Consider the following 16631-nt stretch of genomic DNA (forward strand, 5'->3'; position numbering starts at 1 on the left):
AACTACCTGTATGAAAGGCTTCCCAGTGACTCAGTGATAAAGAATCCACTTGCCAAGCAGGAGACATGGGTTCAATTCCTGGCTTGGGAAGATACCCTGGAGAAGAAAATGGCAATCCACTCCAGTATTCTTGCCTGGGAAATCACATGGACAGAGGAGCCTGGCAGGCTACAGCCTATTGGGTTGCAAAAGAGTCAGACACGACTTAGCAACTACACAACAACAACCTATAAGGCATAAAAGAATTAGGAAGGTAAGAGCAGAGAAAAGATAGAAATCTACACAGATGAGCATGACATTTTGGATCACGTTTCTTCCAGAGGCATCTGCCAATTCCATCAGCAGCAGATGCCTGCCAGCTGAGAGGCAGTTGAGAGGTTTCTACATACTCAGCAGTCAGGTAATCCCAAGAGTGAGATCCCTGCTAAGTCCTCAAGATTTGGTTGGGACTTTGAAGAGTTATACTGTAAGCATGAGTGCTCAGTCGCTCAGTCACGTCTCACTCTTTGCAACCCCATGGCCTGCAGCCCCCAGTGTTCCTCTGTCCAGATATTCTCCAGGCAAGGATACTGGAGTGGGTTGCCATTTCCTCCTCCAGGGAATCTTCCCAACACAGGGATTGAACCCATGTCTCCTGTGTCTCTGCATTGGCAGGTGGATTCCTTACCGCTAAGCTACCTGGGAAGCCCCTAAGATGAGAAGCAACCAGAAATCAAAGCATCCCTCCAAAATACTGAATCCCATCTTTGAATTATCTCATTCTCTGATTGCAGGAGTATGATTAAAGATTGTTAGTCCCTGTATTTGCCTGCTGGAAGAAAATTTAATTTTCTCTGAAAGAAGTGAATATCATCATAGTCTCAAATTAACTCTATTGAACTCAAATTGTTCATGTACAATGTCCAATGCCATATCAAAACTAATCAGATATAGGAGGAGATATGAAATTATCACTAAGACAACATCAACAGATCTAAGAAGAATCTAAATCTAGTTCAGGGGTCAGCAAACTTTTTATGGAAAAAGTCAGATAGTAAATGTATTATGATTTATAGGCCACATACAGACTCAATTGTATATTCTTCTATGTTTTTTAAACAACATTATAAAAATGTAAAAACTATATCTTAGCTCACAAATCACTCAAAAACATGTGTGGTATCATCAGACATAGACTTTATGTTTCACATATGCACAGAAATAATACAGAAGATTGAAAATTCCAGGAGGGTACTGAAAGCCATAAAAAATAAAATAAAAATGTACAACTAGTATTACAATAATCAATAGTAAGAAGTCAAAGATAGGTTTAAAAGCAGGTGAAACGCAAGCAAACAAGTGATAAATTGGAAGAAGGATCAGAAGAAAGTATAAAGTGGCAAAAGGATGAACAACATATGAAAGAACACAAGACATGTAAAACATACAGTGTAAAGATCATACTTTATATCTCAGAAAGGGTTGAGGGATTTATACTTAAAAGACATTGTACCTGAGAAGTTCCCAAAATCTACAGAAAAAAAAAAAAATGAAGCCCTGATTCATAAAGTATTACTAACCCCCAGCAAAGGCTAAATTATAACAAATAAAACCTAACCACACTTAGACATGTCGTAGTAAAAACTGCTTATAACCAAAGGTAAAGAGTAAACACTCAAATAGAGTATGAAACTGACTGACTTTAAGACTTACTATAAAGTTTCTGTAATCAAGACATCATGGTACTGGAGAAAAAATAAACAAACTGACCAAAGGAATAAAATAGAAGGTCCCAAAACAGATCCACACAATCAGAGGCAACTGAGCTTTGACAACAGAGCAAAGGTAATTCAGTGGAGAAATGACAGTCTTTTCAGTAAAATGTGCTGGAAGACTTGGACATGCATGTATAAAAAAAAAAATCTAGATCTATATATTACGTCTTTCAAAACACTGACTCAAATTTATCTTAGATTTAAATGTAGAACACAGATTAAAAAACTTCTAAAAGATAATATAGGAGAAAATCAAGGTGATCTTGTTTAAGGATGAGTTTTTAGATAGACAAGCATAAGCATGATTCATGGAAAAAAACTGATAAAACTGAGCTTCCTTAAAATTAAAAATTCCAGCTCCACAAAAGACACTATAAAAAAAACTAAAAGACAAGCCAGGTATTGTGAGAAAATCATTACATAACTCATATCTAATAAAGGTCTAGCATGTAAATACTAAGAACTCTCAAAACTCAGAAATAAGAAAACAAATAACCCAATTCAAAAATGGGCAAAATATCAGAACAAATACCTAATCAAAGAAGATACGCAGAGGGCAACTAAGCACATATAAGGATGCAAAAGACAATACTACATTAGGGAACTGTAAATCAGAAAAACAAGATACTTCTACACACCTATTAGAGTGGCCAAAATTCAAAACCTTGACACAACTGGCAATTTCTTACAAAATCAGTCTTACCATACAGCCCATCAATCACAATCCTGGGCACTTACCCAACTGAGCTGAAATCTTTTGCCCACTCAAAACCTTCACATGAATTTTTACAGAATCCCAAATCATGTTATTTGGTGACTAGTCACGATCGTTTCAAGAGGTGAATGGATAAACAAACTGTGGTACATTCAGACAATGGAATACTATTCATCAGTGAAAAGAAACAAGCTATCATTTCATGAAAAGACATGGAGGAACCTAAAATACATATGCCTAAGTGAAAGAAGACAGTCTAAAAAAGTGACATGATCTGTGATTCTAACTATATGACATTTTATTCTGGCTGTATTTTATTTCATTAAAAATTGCAGAGCTCACCTGTGAATTACAATATTAACATTTCTTGTATTTTAGATGACTGCATTCACAATCACAATTATGACTGGACCCAGGAATTCTTTTGTTTGAGCCTTTGAAAAGTCCCATGCAACTTAACATTCAGCAGTGACCAGATTATGGATTTGTTGTAGAAGTAAAACAATGACGGATAATTCATTTAAGAATTCAGAATGGGAGAAAATAATAGCAAATGAAGCAGCTGACAAACAACTAATCTCAAAAATATACAAGCAACTCCTATGGCTCAATTCCAGAAAAATAAATGACCCAATCAAAAAATGGGCCAAAGAACTAAATAGACATTTCTCCAAAGAAGACATACAGATGGCTAACAAACACATGAAAAGAAGCTCAACATCACTCATTATCAGAGAAATGCAAATCAAAACCACCATGAGGTACCATTTCACGCCAGCCAGAATGGCTGCGATCCAAAAGTCTACAAGCAATAAATGCTGGAGAGGGTGTGGAGAAAAGGGAACCCTCTTACACTGTTGGTGGGAATGCAAACTAGTACAGCCACTATGGAGAACAGTGTGGAGATTCCTTAAAAAACTGGAAATAGAACTGCCTTATGACCCAGCAAGCCCACTGCTGGGCATACACACTGAGGAAACCAGAAGGGAAAGAGACACGTGTACCCCAATGTTCATCGCAGCACTGTTTATAATAGCCAGGACATGGAAGCAACCTAGATGTCCATCAGCAGATGAATGGATAAGAAAGCAGTGGTACATATACACAATGGAGTATTACTCAGCCATTAAAAAGAATACATTTGAATCAGTTCTAAAGAGGTGGATAAAACTGGAGCCTATTATACAGAGTGAAGTAAGCCAGAAGGAAAAACACCAATACAGTATACTAATGCATATATATGGAATTTAGAAAGATGGTAACAATAACCTGGTGTACGAGACAGCAAAAGAGACACTGATGTATAGAACAGTCTTATGGACTCTGTGGGAGAGGGAGAGGGTGGGAAGATTTGGGAGAATGGCATTGAAACATGTAAAATATCATGTAAGAAACGAGTTGCCAGTCCAGGTTTGATGCACGATACTGGATGCTCGGGGCTGGTGCACTGGGACGACCCAGAGGGATGGTATGAGGAGGGAGGAGAGAGGAGGGTTCAGGATGGGGAACACATGTATACCTGTGGTGGATTCATTTCGATATTTGGCAAAACCAATACAATATTGTAAAGTTTAAAAAAAAAAAAGAATTACAAAGAAATTTTTATTTCAAGAAGTACCAGTTGGAGATGGTTGATAACTTCCAAGTAACAACCAATTTACCTGAATATAGTTTCTGTGAATTTTGCTTACAACTTAATTGCTTGGAGCTTAAAGTACAGTTTTCTGGAAACGAGGCTATAAATTCAAATCTATTCAATGGATACCAGAGGACCAATGCTATCTTCACCCTAAAGAAACTTACTTGCTGGTGGTGTGGGAAAAAGGCAAGGACACAAATGTCTCAGCAAACCTCTTTTCAACACATTATCAAGTGCCTCATGGAGCAAGCTCAAGCAAGGCCACAGAACCTCAGAGTCACAGAATGCATAAATTGTTACAGGTTTATTCTATTGATCAACTACCCAGAACTCTATGATTTACCTGATAAAGAATTCAAAATTATTTTTGTGGAAACTCAATGAGCTACAAGAAAACACAGAAACACAATTCAATGAAATTAGGAAAACAGTATATGAACAACATGAGAAGATTAACAAAGAGATAAAAATTATTTTAAAAAGAACCAGAAAGGGGAAGGCGCCAAGATGGCGGAGGAGTAGGACGGGGAAAACACTTTCTCCCCCACAAATTCATCAAAAGAGCATTTAAACGTCGAGTAAATTCCACAAAACAACTTCTGAATGCCGGCAGAGGACATCAGGCACCCAGAAAAGCAACCCAACTCCTCGAAAGGAGGTAGGAAAAAATATTAAAGACAATAAAAGAGACAAAAGAGGGAGGGACGGAGTTCCGTCCCGGGAAGGGAGTCTTAAAAACAGAGAAGTTTCCAAACACCAGGAAACCTTCTCACTGCCGAATCCGTGCCGAGCTTTGGAAGCACAGAGGACAACATAACAGGGAGAAAAAATAAATAAACAATTAAAACTCGCAGATTGCGAGCCCTATGGTAACTCCTCCAGCGGAGAAGCAGCGCAGACGCCTGCATCCGCCATTAGCAAGCGGGGGCTGGGCAGGGAGGCGCGGCGCGGGCTGCATCGCTGAGAGTAAGAATCTGGCCTGAATACCCTGAGCACTATCTGAGCGAAATAACTTGGGCTAGCAAACCAGACTGTGGGATATCTACCATGCGAAAAGCCAGCCCTAACCTAAGACACCGCCAGCCCGCGCACGGAACAAAGGACTAAACAGAGGTAGCCGGCTGCAAACCTTCCCCCTCCGGTGACAGGCAGCCAGAGTCGGAAGGGGGCAATCGCAGCCCCAGAGAGACATTATCTATAAAACTGGCTTCTTTGCTAACTAAAACTTATTGGGGGTCTGGACGGTCAACATCTGCCTGAGAAGGTACGCCGGTTTTACACCCAGATAACCAAGTGGCGGGGAGGCGATAAGTCGCAGCATTGGCGCTCGCCAAACACCTCATCACCTGAGCTGCTCGGACCTGGGAAGAGCACAAAACGCAGCCCCAACTGAGTCTGCGCCTCTGAGGACTACCTGAGTGCCTGAACCTGAGCGGCTTGGACCTGGGAGGTGCATGCAACCCAGGGCCAGCCTCGGATTGTTCCCGGCGGAACAACCTAGAGCCTGAGCAGTGTGGGCAGGGAGGCTACACGCGCCGTGAGCGGGGGCAGACCCAGTGTGGCTGAGGCACTGTGAGCGCACGCCAGTGTCATTTGTTTGCAGCATCCCTCCCTCCCTCTCCATAGCGCGACTGAACAAAGAGAAGAAATACAGCTCCACTCACCAGAACACCGACACAAGCTTCCCTAACCAGGAAACCTTGACAAGCCACCTCTACATACCCACACACAGCGAGGAAACGCCACAATAAAGAGAACTCCACAAACTGCCAGAATACAGAAAGGACTCCCAAACTCAGCAATTTAAACAAGATGAAGAGACAGAGGAATACCCAGCAGATAAAGGAACAGGATAAATGCCCACCAAACCAAACAAAAGAGGAAGAGATAGGGAATCTACCTGATAAAGAATTCCAAATAATGATAGTGAAATTGATCCAAAATCTTGAAATTAAAATGGAATCACAGATAAATAGCCTGGAGACAAGGATTGAGAAGATGCAAGAAAGGTTTAACAAGGACCTAGAAGAAATAAAAAAGAGTCAATATATAATGAATAATGCAATAAATGAAATTAAAAACACTCTGGAGCCAACAAATAGTAGAATAACAGAGGCAGAAGATAGGATTAGTGAATTAGAAGATAGAATGGTAGAAATAAATGAATCAGAGAGGATAAAAGAAAAACGAATTAAAAGAAATGAGGACAATCTCAGAGACCTCCAGGACAATATTAAACGCTACAACATTCGAATCATAGGGGTTCCAGAAGAAGAAGACAAAAAGAAAGACCATGAGAAAATACTTGAGGAGATAATAGTTGAAAACTTCCCTAAAATGGGGAAGGAAATAATCACCCAAGTCCAAGAAACCCAGAGAGTCCCAAACAGGATAAACCCAAGGAGAAACACCCCAAGACACATATTAATCAAATTAACAAAGATCAAACACAAAGAACAAATATTAAAAGCAGCAAGGGAAAAACAACAAATAACACACAAGGGAATTCCCATAAGGATAACAGCTGATCTTTCAATAGAAACTCTTCAAGCCAGGAGGGAATGGCAAGACATACTTAAAATGATGAAAGAAAATAACCTACAGCCCAGATTATTGTACCCAGCAAGGATCTCATTCAAGTATGAAGGAGAAATCAAAAGCTTTTCAGACAAGCAAAAGCTGAGAGAATTCTGCACCACCAAACCAGCTCTCCAACAAATACTAAAGGATATTCTCTAGACAGGAAACACAAAAATGGTGTATAAACTCGAACCCAAAACAATAAAGTAAATGGCAACGGGATCATACTTATTAGTAATTACCTTAAACGTAAATGGGTTGAATGCCCCAACCAAAAGACAAAGACTGGCTGAATGGATACAAAAACAAGACCCCTACATATGTTGTCTACAAGAGACCCACCTCAAAACAGGGGACACATACAGACTGAAAGTGAAGGGCTGGAAAAAGATTTTCCATGCAAATTGGGACCAAAAGAAAGCAGGAGTCACAATACTCGTATCAGATAAATTAGACTTTAAAACAAAGGCTGTGAAAAGAGACAAAGAAGGTCACTACATAATGATCAAAGGATCAATCCAAGAAGAAGATATAAGAATTATAAATATATATCCACCCAACATGGGAGCACCGCAGTATGTAAGACAAATCCTAACAAGTATGAAAGGAGAAATTAACAATAACACAATAATAGTGGGAGACTTTAATACCCCACTCACACTTATGGATAGATCAACTAAACAGAAAATTAACAAGGAAAAAAAACAAAACAAAACATGTATCTATAAAGCTCACTAAAGCAAAGCACAGTAAAATGAGGTATGGCAATAAAAGGCGTTAAATTTATCAAAAAAAAATAAAGTGCTGAAAAATTAAAAAAAAATTATTTTAAAAAGAACCAAATAAATTCTGGAACTGAAGAATTCAATCAATGAAATGAAACATGCAACAGAGTATCAACATCAGAAGAGACCAAACAGCAGACAAAACAGTGAGTTAGATAGGAACTCTTGAAATACTCTATCAGAGGAGAACAAAGAAAAAAACAATGAAAAAACAGTGAAGAAAGCCTACCTGATCTATATGAAAACATCAAATGATCAAACATCAGAATCACTGGAGTTTTATGAGAAGAGAAAGAGAAGAGGTAGAAAGTTTATTTAAAGAAATAACAGTTGAGAACTTCCAAACCTACAAAGAAATCTGGACATTCAAGTTCACAAAGCTAATAAATCACCCGATCACTATGACTCAAAAAGACCTTCCCTAAAGCACACCATGATGAAACTGTCAAAAATTAGAGACAGAGAGAACCCCAAAAGCAGAAAGAGAAAAAAAGAAGTTGCCATTACACTATCAACTATAGAAATCAAAACAGTACAGTTCAGGAATAAATAATATACATACCAGTGGAACAGACTGAGTGGCCAGAAATAAACCCATGTATATACAGTCAACTAATATTTGACACAGAAACCAAGAATACTTAGGGGGAAAGATAATGTCTTAAATAAATGGTGGCAAGAAAACTGGATATTCTCATAAAATTGGACTTCTATCCACATCATTCACAAAAAATAATTAAAATGAATTTTAAAGACTTAAATATAAAACCAGATGCCACAAAACTTTTAGAAGAAAACCTGGGGAATAAGCTCCCTGACCTCGGTCTTTTCAATGATCTTTTGGATTGTAACACCAAAAACACAAGCAACAAAAGCAAAAATCAACAAGTGAAACTATATCAAACTAAAAAACCTCATGCACACCAAAAAAAAAAAGAAAGAAAAGGCAACCTATGCAATGGGAGAAAATATCTGCAGAGCACATATTAGGTGAAAGATTAATATCCCAAATGCATAAAGAACTCCACAACTCAATAACAAAAAATGATTAAAAATTGGTAGAAGAAAAATGAATATTTTTTGAAAGAAGACATCCAATTGGCCAACAGATACATGAAAAGACACTCAACATCACTGCTGCTGCTGCTGCTAAGTCACTTCAGTCGTGTCCGACTCTGTGCGACCCCATAGACGGCAGCCCACCAGGCTCCCCCGTCCCTGGGATTCTCCAGGCAAGAACACTGGAGTGGGTCGCCATTTCCTTCTCCAATGCATGAAAGAGAAAAGTGAAAGTGAAGTTGCTCAGTTTTTTCCAACTCTTAGCGACCCCATGGACTGCAGCCTACCAAGCTCCTCCACCCATGGGATTTTCCAGGCAGGAGTATTGGAGTGGGGTGCCATTGCCTTCTCCTCTCAACATCACTAACTATCAGGAAATGAAATCAAATCCACAATGAGATATCCGCTCACATGTATTAGAATGGCTATAATCAAGAAGACAAAAGAAAACAAATGTTGGTGAGGATGTGGAAGAAAGGGAACACTTGTGCATGCACTGTTGAGTTCAGTTCACTCACTCAGTCGTGTCTGACTCTTTGTGACCCCATGGACTGCAGCAAGCCAGGATTCCCTGTCCATTACTAAGTCCCAGAGCCTACTCAAACTCATGTCCATCACGTAAGTGATGCCATCCAACCATCCCATCCTCTGTTGTCCCCTTCTCCTCCTGCCTTCAATCTTTCCCAGGATCAAAGTCTTTTCCAATGAGTCGGTTCTTCACATCACGTGGCCAAACTATCGGAGTTTCAGCTTCAGAATCAGTCCTTCCACTGAATATTCAGGACTGATTTCCTTTAGGATTAACTGGTTGTATGGCATGCGCTGTTAGTAGAAATGTAAACTGGTGGAGCCACTATGGAAAACAGTATGGAGTTTCCTCAAAAAATTTAAAATACAACTACCATATGATCCAGCAATCCCACTTCTGGGTACATATTCCAGAGGAAATGAAAACAGAGTATTGAAGAGATCCCTGCACATCTATATTCACAATAGCCAAGGTATGAAAACAAACTAAGTGTCCATCAATAGATGAATGGATACAGAAGAAGTGTATACACACACACACTATGGAATAATACTCAACCATGAGAAAGAAGGAAATCCTGCCATTTGTGACAACACAGATGGACCTTGAGGGCATTATACTATGTGAGAGAATTCAGATAAAGACTAGGTTGGCCAAAAAGTTTGTTTGGTTTCTGTTAACTTCTCACAGGAAAAAAACCAAACGAACTTTCTGGCCAACTCAACACTCCATATCACCTTATGTGGAATCTAAAAAAGCCAAACTTGTCAAAACAGAGAGTAGAATGTTGATTGGGGGCTTGGGGGTAGGGGAATGAGAGAGATGTTGGACAAAGCGCATAAATTTGCAACTAGAAGATGAATCGCAGAGTCGGACACAACTGAGCGAGACTGAACTGAGAAGATGAGTAAGTCCTGGAGATCTAATGTACTGCAGAGTTATTATAGTCAATACTATACTAGATAAGTCACAGTTGCTAAGAGACTAGATCTTAAATGCTCTCACCACAAAAATGAAATAATAATTTTGTGACTTGATAGAGGTGTTAACTAACACTATGATACTAATCAGGTGATAATCATATTGTAATATAATAATGTATCAAATCAATACACTGTACACTTTAACTTTACAAAATGTTAATAATAGCTCAATAAAAAATTTAAAAAATAAAAGTCTAGTATATCTTTTGAATGGATAAAAAACCATTAAGGCAATATCAAAATTACCCAAAGAACTAAACAGTTTCATCAGCACCACTAAATTAATACACTTGCTTGCAAGGAAATGATGTACATTGGAAATCTATTCTACTATGTTGGCATATGCAAATAATGAAAACCATAGAAATTCCGTGTTATTAATAGTTATAGATCAAATATAAGGAAGTAAGGCAGAGTGAAGATTCTAAATATGCTTTAGACATGTGGCATAAACTAAATTGAGATTATAACTTCATTTTTTTTTTTTTTTTTTTTAAAACTATGGGGCCATGGCCACAGGGCCGTCGCCCGCCCAGCGAACGCTGCCGCCAGCAGCAGCGAAAACCTGAGCGTGGAGCCTGCCATGGCCCGCCGGTCTGCTTCCCCTCTCCCAGCCGGCCGGGATAACTTCATTTTTTATAGACAATTCCATATACAAAAGATTCTTGGCAGAACTTCTCACTGCCAATAAAGAATGTCTTTACACATTATCAGTGTTTGTTAGCTAAGTGGAAAGGAGTTCTAACAAAAATTCATAGTAGGAAATTTCATCAAAATTGATCTTTTACTCTGCATCCCTGGTGGCTCAGATGGTAAAGAATCTGACCGCAGTGTGGAAGAACCAGGTTTGATCCCTGGGTCATGAAGATACCCCAGAGTAGGAAATAGCAACCCACTCCAGTATGCTTGGCTGGAGAATTCCATAGACAGAGGACCCTGGTGGGCTATAGTCCATGAGACCAGAAATAGCTGGCAAGAGACCACCTGATGCGAAGAGCTGACTCATTTGAAAAGACCCTAACGCACGAGATTGAGGGCAGGAGGAGAAGGGGACCACAGAGGACAAGATGGTTGGATGGCATCACCGACTCAACGGACATGAGTTTGGGTGAACTTCGGGAGTTGGTGATGGACAGAGAGGTCTGGTGTGCTGCGGTCCATGGGGTCCCTAAGAGTTGGACATGACTGAGCGACTGAACTGAACTGAGTGATGAAAAAAAAAGAAAAAAAAAATTTGAACTGAGTGATGAACACTTTCACTTTCTGCTTCCCCAGCTCAGTTTCTTGACATTAATTACTTAGTTGTTTGGGGTAACAGGATATGGTCTCAGTTTACTCCATAATATCAAGATTAAAGCTCTGAGAAATGGTGTCCAGTAAGATTCTGCTCTTCAGACAAAAGAGTCAACATTTAGCTGGATTAGAAGCAGAAATCCCCTAGCATGAATAGTTTAAGTGGCCCTTATCACGTTACGCAGCTTGTCACCTAAAATGATTACTCAGGCAAAAGGAGAATCTACAGGTAGAATTACAGAGATCACTTCGAATACCAATAGGAAAAATTATGAATTAAAATAAGAGCAAAAATCCCATTTTACAGGTTGACCTTTAATATCGGCCTAACGAACACATTAACAGAAGGTAGGATTACGTAATTTTAAAAAAATCAAACATGTATGTCAACTTTATAATCATGCAATATTTTGAAAATCTATTAGGACACAAATATAATCATATTTAAAATTTCTCCAAAATAAAAAAGAACATTTATAAAAGAATGCATATATGTGTATAACTGAGTCACTCTGCTGTATAGCAGAAATTAGCACAGCATTGTAAATCAACTATACGTCAACAAAAAATTTTTTTCGATGGAAACAACCAAGTACATCTTGCATTCAACTTAAATAAGTTTAAAATCATCTTACCTGTGTAAAAAGTATAAACTGAGCAAATTGCCAGGGAAGCATAAAAGCAACATTGGAAAGGCAGAGTGCAATAAAGTGCCTTCTGCTATTGTTCGTGGTCCTTAATGAAGAGAATTGACACCAATAAGTTTTACTATATATAAAAGTAGCCTATTATTGAACTAAAAGACTGGTTGCAAAATGTTAAAATCTAATGATCCCCTTACCTTTGATGTAAGATAACAAAATACAGTTAACTTTTAAAAACACATTAAAAAGAACAAAATATTTGAATTATAAAAATGCTTATAATAAAACAATCAAAATTAGAGCTTTAAATAAGATATTGTATCTAGTTTATCAGTAAGTATTTTAAACATATAGCACAATAATTACAGTCATTATTTTGTAGTTAACTTTTAATGGAGTATAATCCATAAAAATAATGAATCACACTTCTGTATACCTAAAACTAATACAATACTGTAAAACAACTATATTCAACTAAAATTTATTTTCCTTTAACGATGCATGACATTAGACATTTAATACTCCATCAAGAAGGTCAGAAAATAGAATGTGAACTGACTTTGCATACCTCGAGATATTTATATTATATGAGCAGCAGTAGCTTTCATATACCACCACTTTTAAGTTTTGAAAAATGTTAAGTGCTGGTGAAGTTATAAGCTAACGACTGAGAGAGAAATTTAAAGGTCATTTTCAACAATGACTTCAAAGGAATGATTCTGGAATACAGTTAAACTAATGCATATTGAAATTTAAATTGTCCATTTTTCAATTATGCGATGTATCAGTAACCAATACCTTTTGCCATACAAGACTTTAATATCTTTTAGAATATGAAAAAAAGAAATGCAAACATTTTGTATCAGTAACCAATACCTTTTGCCATATAAGACTTTAATATCTTTTAGAATATGAAAAAAAGAAATGCAAACATTTTGTGTAAATTATAAAACTGTTATTTTTCTAAAGGTGATACACTGTTATAATATGGTACATAAATTTTCAAAAGTAAAAATTTTAGTGATCACACTTTACTAATATAGCACAAAATATATTAAGTACTCAGTTATGGTTATAAAATAAAAATTACTTTTGACTAAAGTCCATCCTAAAGGAAATCAGTCCTGAATATTCATTGGAAAGACTGATGCTGAAGCTGAAACTCCAATACTTTGACCACCTGACGCAAAGAGCTCACTCATTTGAAAAGACCCTGATGCTGGGAAAGATTGAGGGCAGGAGGAGTAGGGGACGACAGAGGATGAGATGGTTGGATGGCATCACCGACTCAATGGACATGAATTTGAGTAAGCTCTGGGAGCTGGTGATGGACAGGGAGGCTTGGCGAGCTGTAGTCCATGGGGTCATAAAGAGTCGGACACAACTCAGTGACTAAACTGAACTGAAAGTATGGAGTATAACACGTGCATTCCAGCATACAATTCTAAGTGTTCTAATTCACATATTTCCTTCCATGAAATATCTGCCTGGCCAGACTAATATCACTTCAAAAAATTTAAACAAATGGAAAATAAATGGATAAAAATTAGATTCCCAAATCCAAATTCAATCCAAAACACCCTTCCATGTACGTAAGGTAGTCTGCACCTTTTTAGAGGTTGTTACTACCCAGTTTCCCTTTATATATCTTCTTTAAGTGAACATATAAAGGGCTTTAAATGGCTACAAGACAGTGTGCTAAGTACTCCATGGTTAAAGAGATAAATGTAGCATGGTCTCTGTTTTTCAGTGGCATTTTACTATATTAAGTGTATATTCAGACATTTGTGTATGTGTGCTGTATTAACAAGTTTATGGTTTCCAGAAATAAAGAAGATGCACACACATGATCTTAATATGGGCAAAATCTGAAGGGTACTAATAAGTGATCATTAATAATGATCACTATCCCATTTCTCTGGGAGTTTGGAGGGGATAGTGATCACTATTTCATTCAGTGATAGATCTCAATAACATTCTATGAAACCTATCTATGTGATAAAGTTATTTATAGCATTCTACTATTTATGCTTCTGATGTTGTTGTTCAGACTTTCAAATTTTCTGACATGCTGATAACGTTAATCCCAACCAAAATATATTTCCAGGAAAATAAGATGAGATGAAACCTCGGTTAAACCTATAGAAATATCTGTAGTTCAGAAATAATAAACATATGAACATAGATACTCCTTATCTAACTCAGAATTTCTCAAATTCATTTGTGCATCAAACACTTATTTCATGCTTCATCAAAACCACAGATTGGAGAACAATGAGTCAGAGTACAAGAGGATTGAGGGGAAAAAGTATTAGCTTCTCAAAACCCTTTGAATCTTTCTTGTTGTTCAGCGGCTATGTCATGTTCGACTCTGACCCCATGGATTGCAGCACTCCAGGCCTCCCTGACCCTCACTATCTCCTGGAGTTTGCCCAAGTTCACGTCCACTGAATGAATTGGTGCTGGCACCCATTTCATCCTCTGTCTCCCTCTTCTCCTTTTGCCTTCAATCTTTCCCAGCACCAGGGTCTTTTCCAATGAGTCTGCTCTTTTCACCAGGTGGCCAAAGTACTGGAGTTTCAACTTCAGCATCAGTCCCTCCAATGAGTATTCAGGATTGATTTCCTTTAGGACTGACTGGTTTGATCTCCTTACTATCCAAGGGACTCTTGGGAGTCTTCTCCAATACCACAGTTCAAAAGCATAATATCTTTGGTGCTCTGCCTTCCTTATGGTCCACCTCTCATATCTGTACATGACTATTGGAAAGAACATGGCTTTGACTATATGGACCTTTGTCAGCAAAGTGATGTCTTTGCTTTTTAATACACTGCCTAGATTTGTCATAACTTTCCTTCCAAGAAGCAAGCTTCTTCTAATTTCAAGGCTGCAGCCATCATCTGCAGTGATTTTTAGAGCCCAAGAAGAGGAAAATTTGCCACTGCTTCCACTTTTCCCCCTTCTATTTGTCATAAAGTGATGGGACCAGATGCCATGACCTTGGGTTTTTTTTTTTTTAAATGCTGAGTGTTAAGCCAGTTTTTTCACTCTCCTTTCACCCTCATCAAGAGGCTCTTTAGTTCCTCTTCACTTTCTGCCATTGGAGTGGTATCACAGCTTATATGAGGCTGTGAGTATTTCTCCTGGCAATCTTGATTCCAGCTTGTAACTCATCCAGCCCAGCATTTTGCATTATGTACTCTGCACATAAGTTAAATAAGCAGGGTAATAATATGCAGGCTTGTCATACTCCTTTACTAATTTTGAACCAGTCAGTTTTTCCATGTAAGGTTCTACCTGTTGTAGGTTTCTCAAGAGACAAGTAAGATGGTCTGGTTCCCATATGTTTAAGAATTTTCCACAGTTTGTTTAGACCCACATAATAAAAAGTTTTAGTGTAGTCAGTGAAACAGAAATACATGTTTTTCTGGAATTCCCTTGCTTTCTCCATGATCCAATGAATGTTGGCAATTTGATCTCTGGTTCCTTTGCCTTTTCTAAACCTAGCTTGTACATCTGGAAGTTCTCAATTCATGTACTGCTGAAGCCTACCTTAAAGGATTTTGAGCATAAGCTTACTAGCAGGGAAAGTGAGCACAGTTGTCCGGTAGTTCGAACATTTTTCAACACAGACCTTCTTTGGAATTGGGATGAAGACTTACCTTTTCCAGTCTGGTGGCCACTACTGGGTTTTCCAAATTTGCTGACATATTGAGTGCAGTAGTTCAACAGCCTTATCTTTTAGGATTTGAAATAGTTCAGGAATTCCATCACCTCCACTGCTTTATTGGTAGTGTCCAACTACTCAGTCATGTCCAACTCTTTGCGACCCCATGGAATTCTCTAGGCCAGAATACTAGAGTGGGTAGCCTTTCCCTTCTCCAGGGGATCTTCCTGACCCAGGAATAGAACTGGGGTCTCCTGCATTGCAGGTGGATTCTTTACCAACTGAGCTATCAGGGAAGCCCCTTATTGGTAGCAATGCTTCCTCAAGCCCACTTGACTTCACACTCCAGGGTATCTGGCTCTAGGTGAGTGACCACACCATTATGGGCATCTGGGTCATTAAGACCTTTTTTGTACAGTTCTTTTGTGTATTCTTGCCACCACCTCTTTTTAATCTCTTCTGACTCTGTTAGGTCTTTACCATTTCTGTCCTTTATCGTGCCCATCCTTGGATGAAATGTTCCTTTGATATCTTCAATTGTTTTGACGAGATCTCCAGTCTTTCCCATTCTATTGTTTTCTTCTATTTCTTTGCATGTTCAATGAAGAAGCCTTCTTGTCTCTCCCTGCTAGTCTCTGGAACTCTGCATTCAGTTGGGTATATCTTTCCCTATCTCCCTTGCTTTCTGCTTCTCTTCTTCCTTCAGCTATTTGTAAAGCCTCCTCAGACTGCCACTTTGCCTTCTTGCATTTCTTTTTCTTTGGGATGGTTTTGGTCACTGTCTCCTGTATGAACCTCCGTCCATAAGTCCTTCAGGCACTCTGTTCAGTAGATCTAATCCCTTGAATCTGTCGTCACCTCCACTGTATAATCATAAGGGATTGGATTTAGGTCATACCTGAATAGCCTAGTAGTTTTGCCACCTTTCTTTAGCTAAAGCCTGAATTTTCCTATAAACAGCTGATGATCTCAGCCACAGTCAG

At 38.4% G+C, this 16631-nt stretch overlaps 1 protein-coding gene across 1 annotated transcript in view; it reads right to left on the reverse strand.

Annotated features, from left to right (window-relative positions):
• The window catches only part of DPY19L2 (dpy-19 like 2), a 95739-nt gene that overhangs the window by 47075 nt on the left and 32033 nt on the right, over positions 1-16631 (reverse strand). Inside the window, exon 9 of the mRNA XM_086396525.1 lies at positions 11973-12072. Coding sequence (XP_086252651.1) covers positions 11973-12072 — 100 coding nt within the window. The remainder of the gene's footprint in view (positions 1-11972; positions 12073-16631) is intronic.

Source organism: Bos grunniens, chromosome 4 (genome assembly GCF_055505025.1).
Source record: "Bos grunniens cultivar Pamir isolate PY7600 chromosome 4, Bosgru_T2T1.0, whole genome shotgun sequence".
Classification (NCBI taxonomy): Eukaryota; Metazoa; Chordata; class Mammalia; order Artiodactyla; family Bovidae; genus Bos; species Bos grunniens.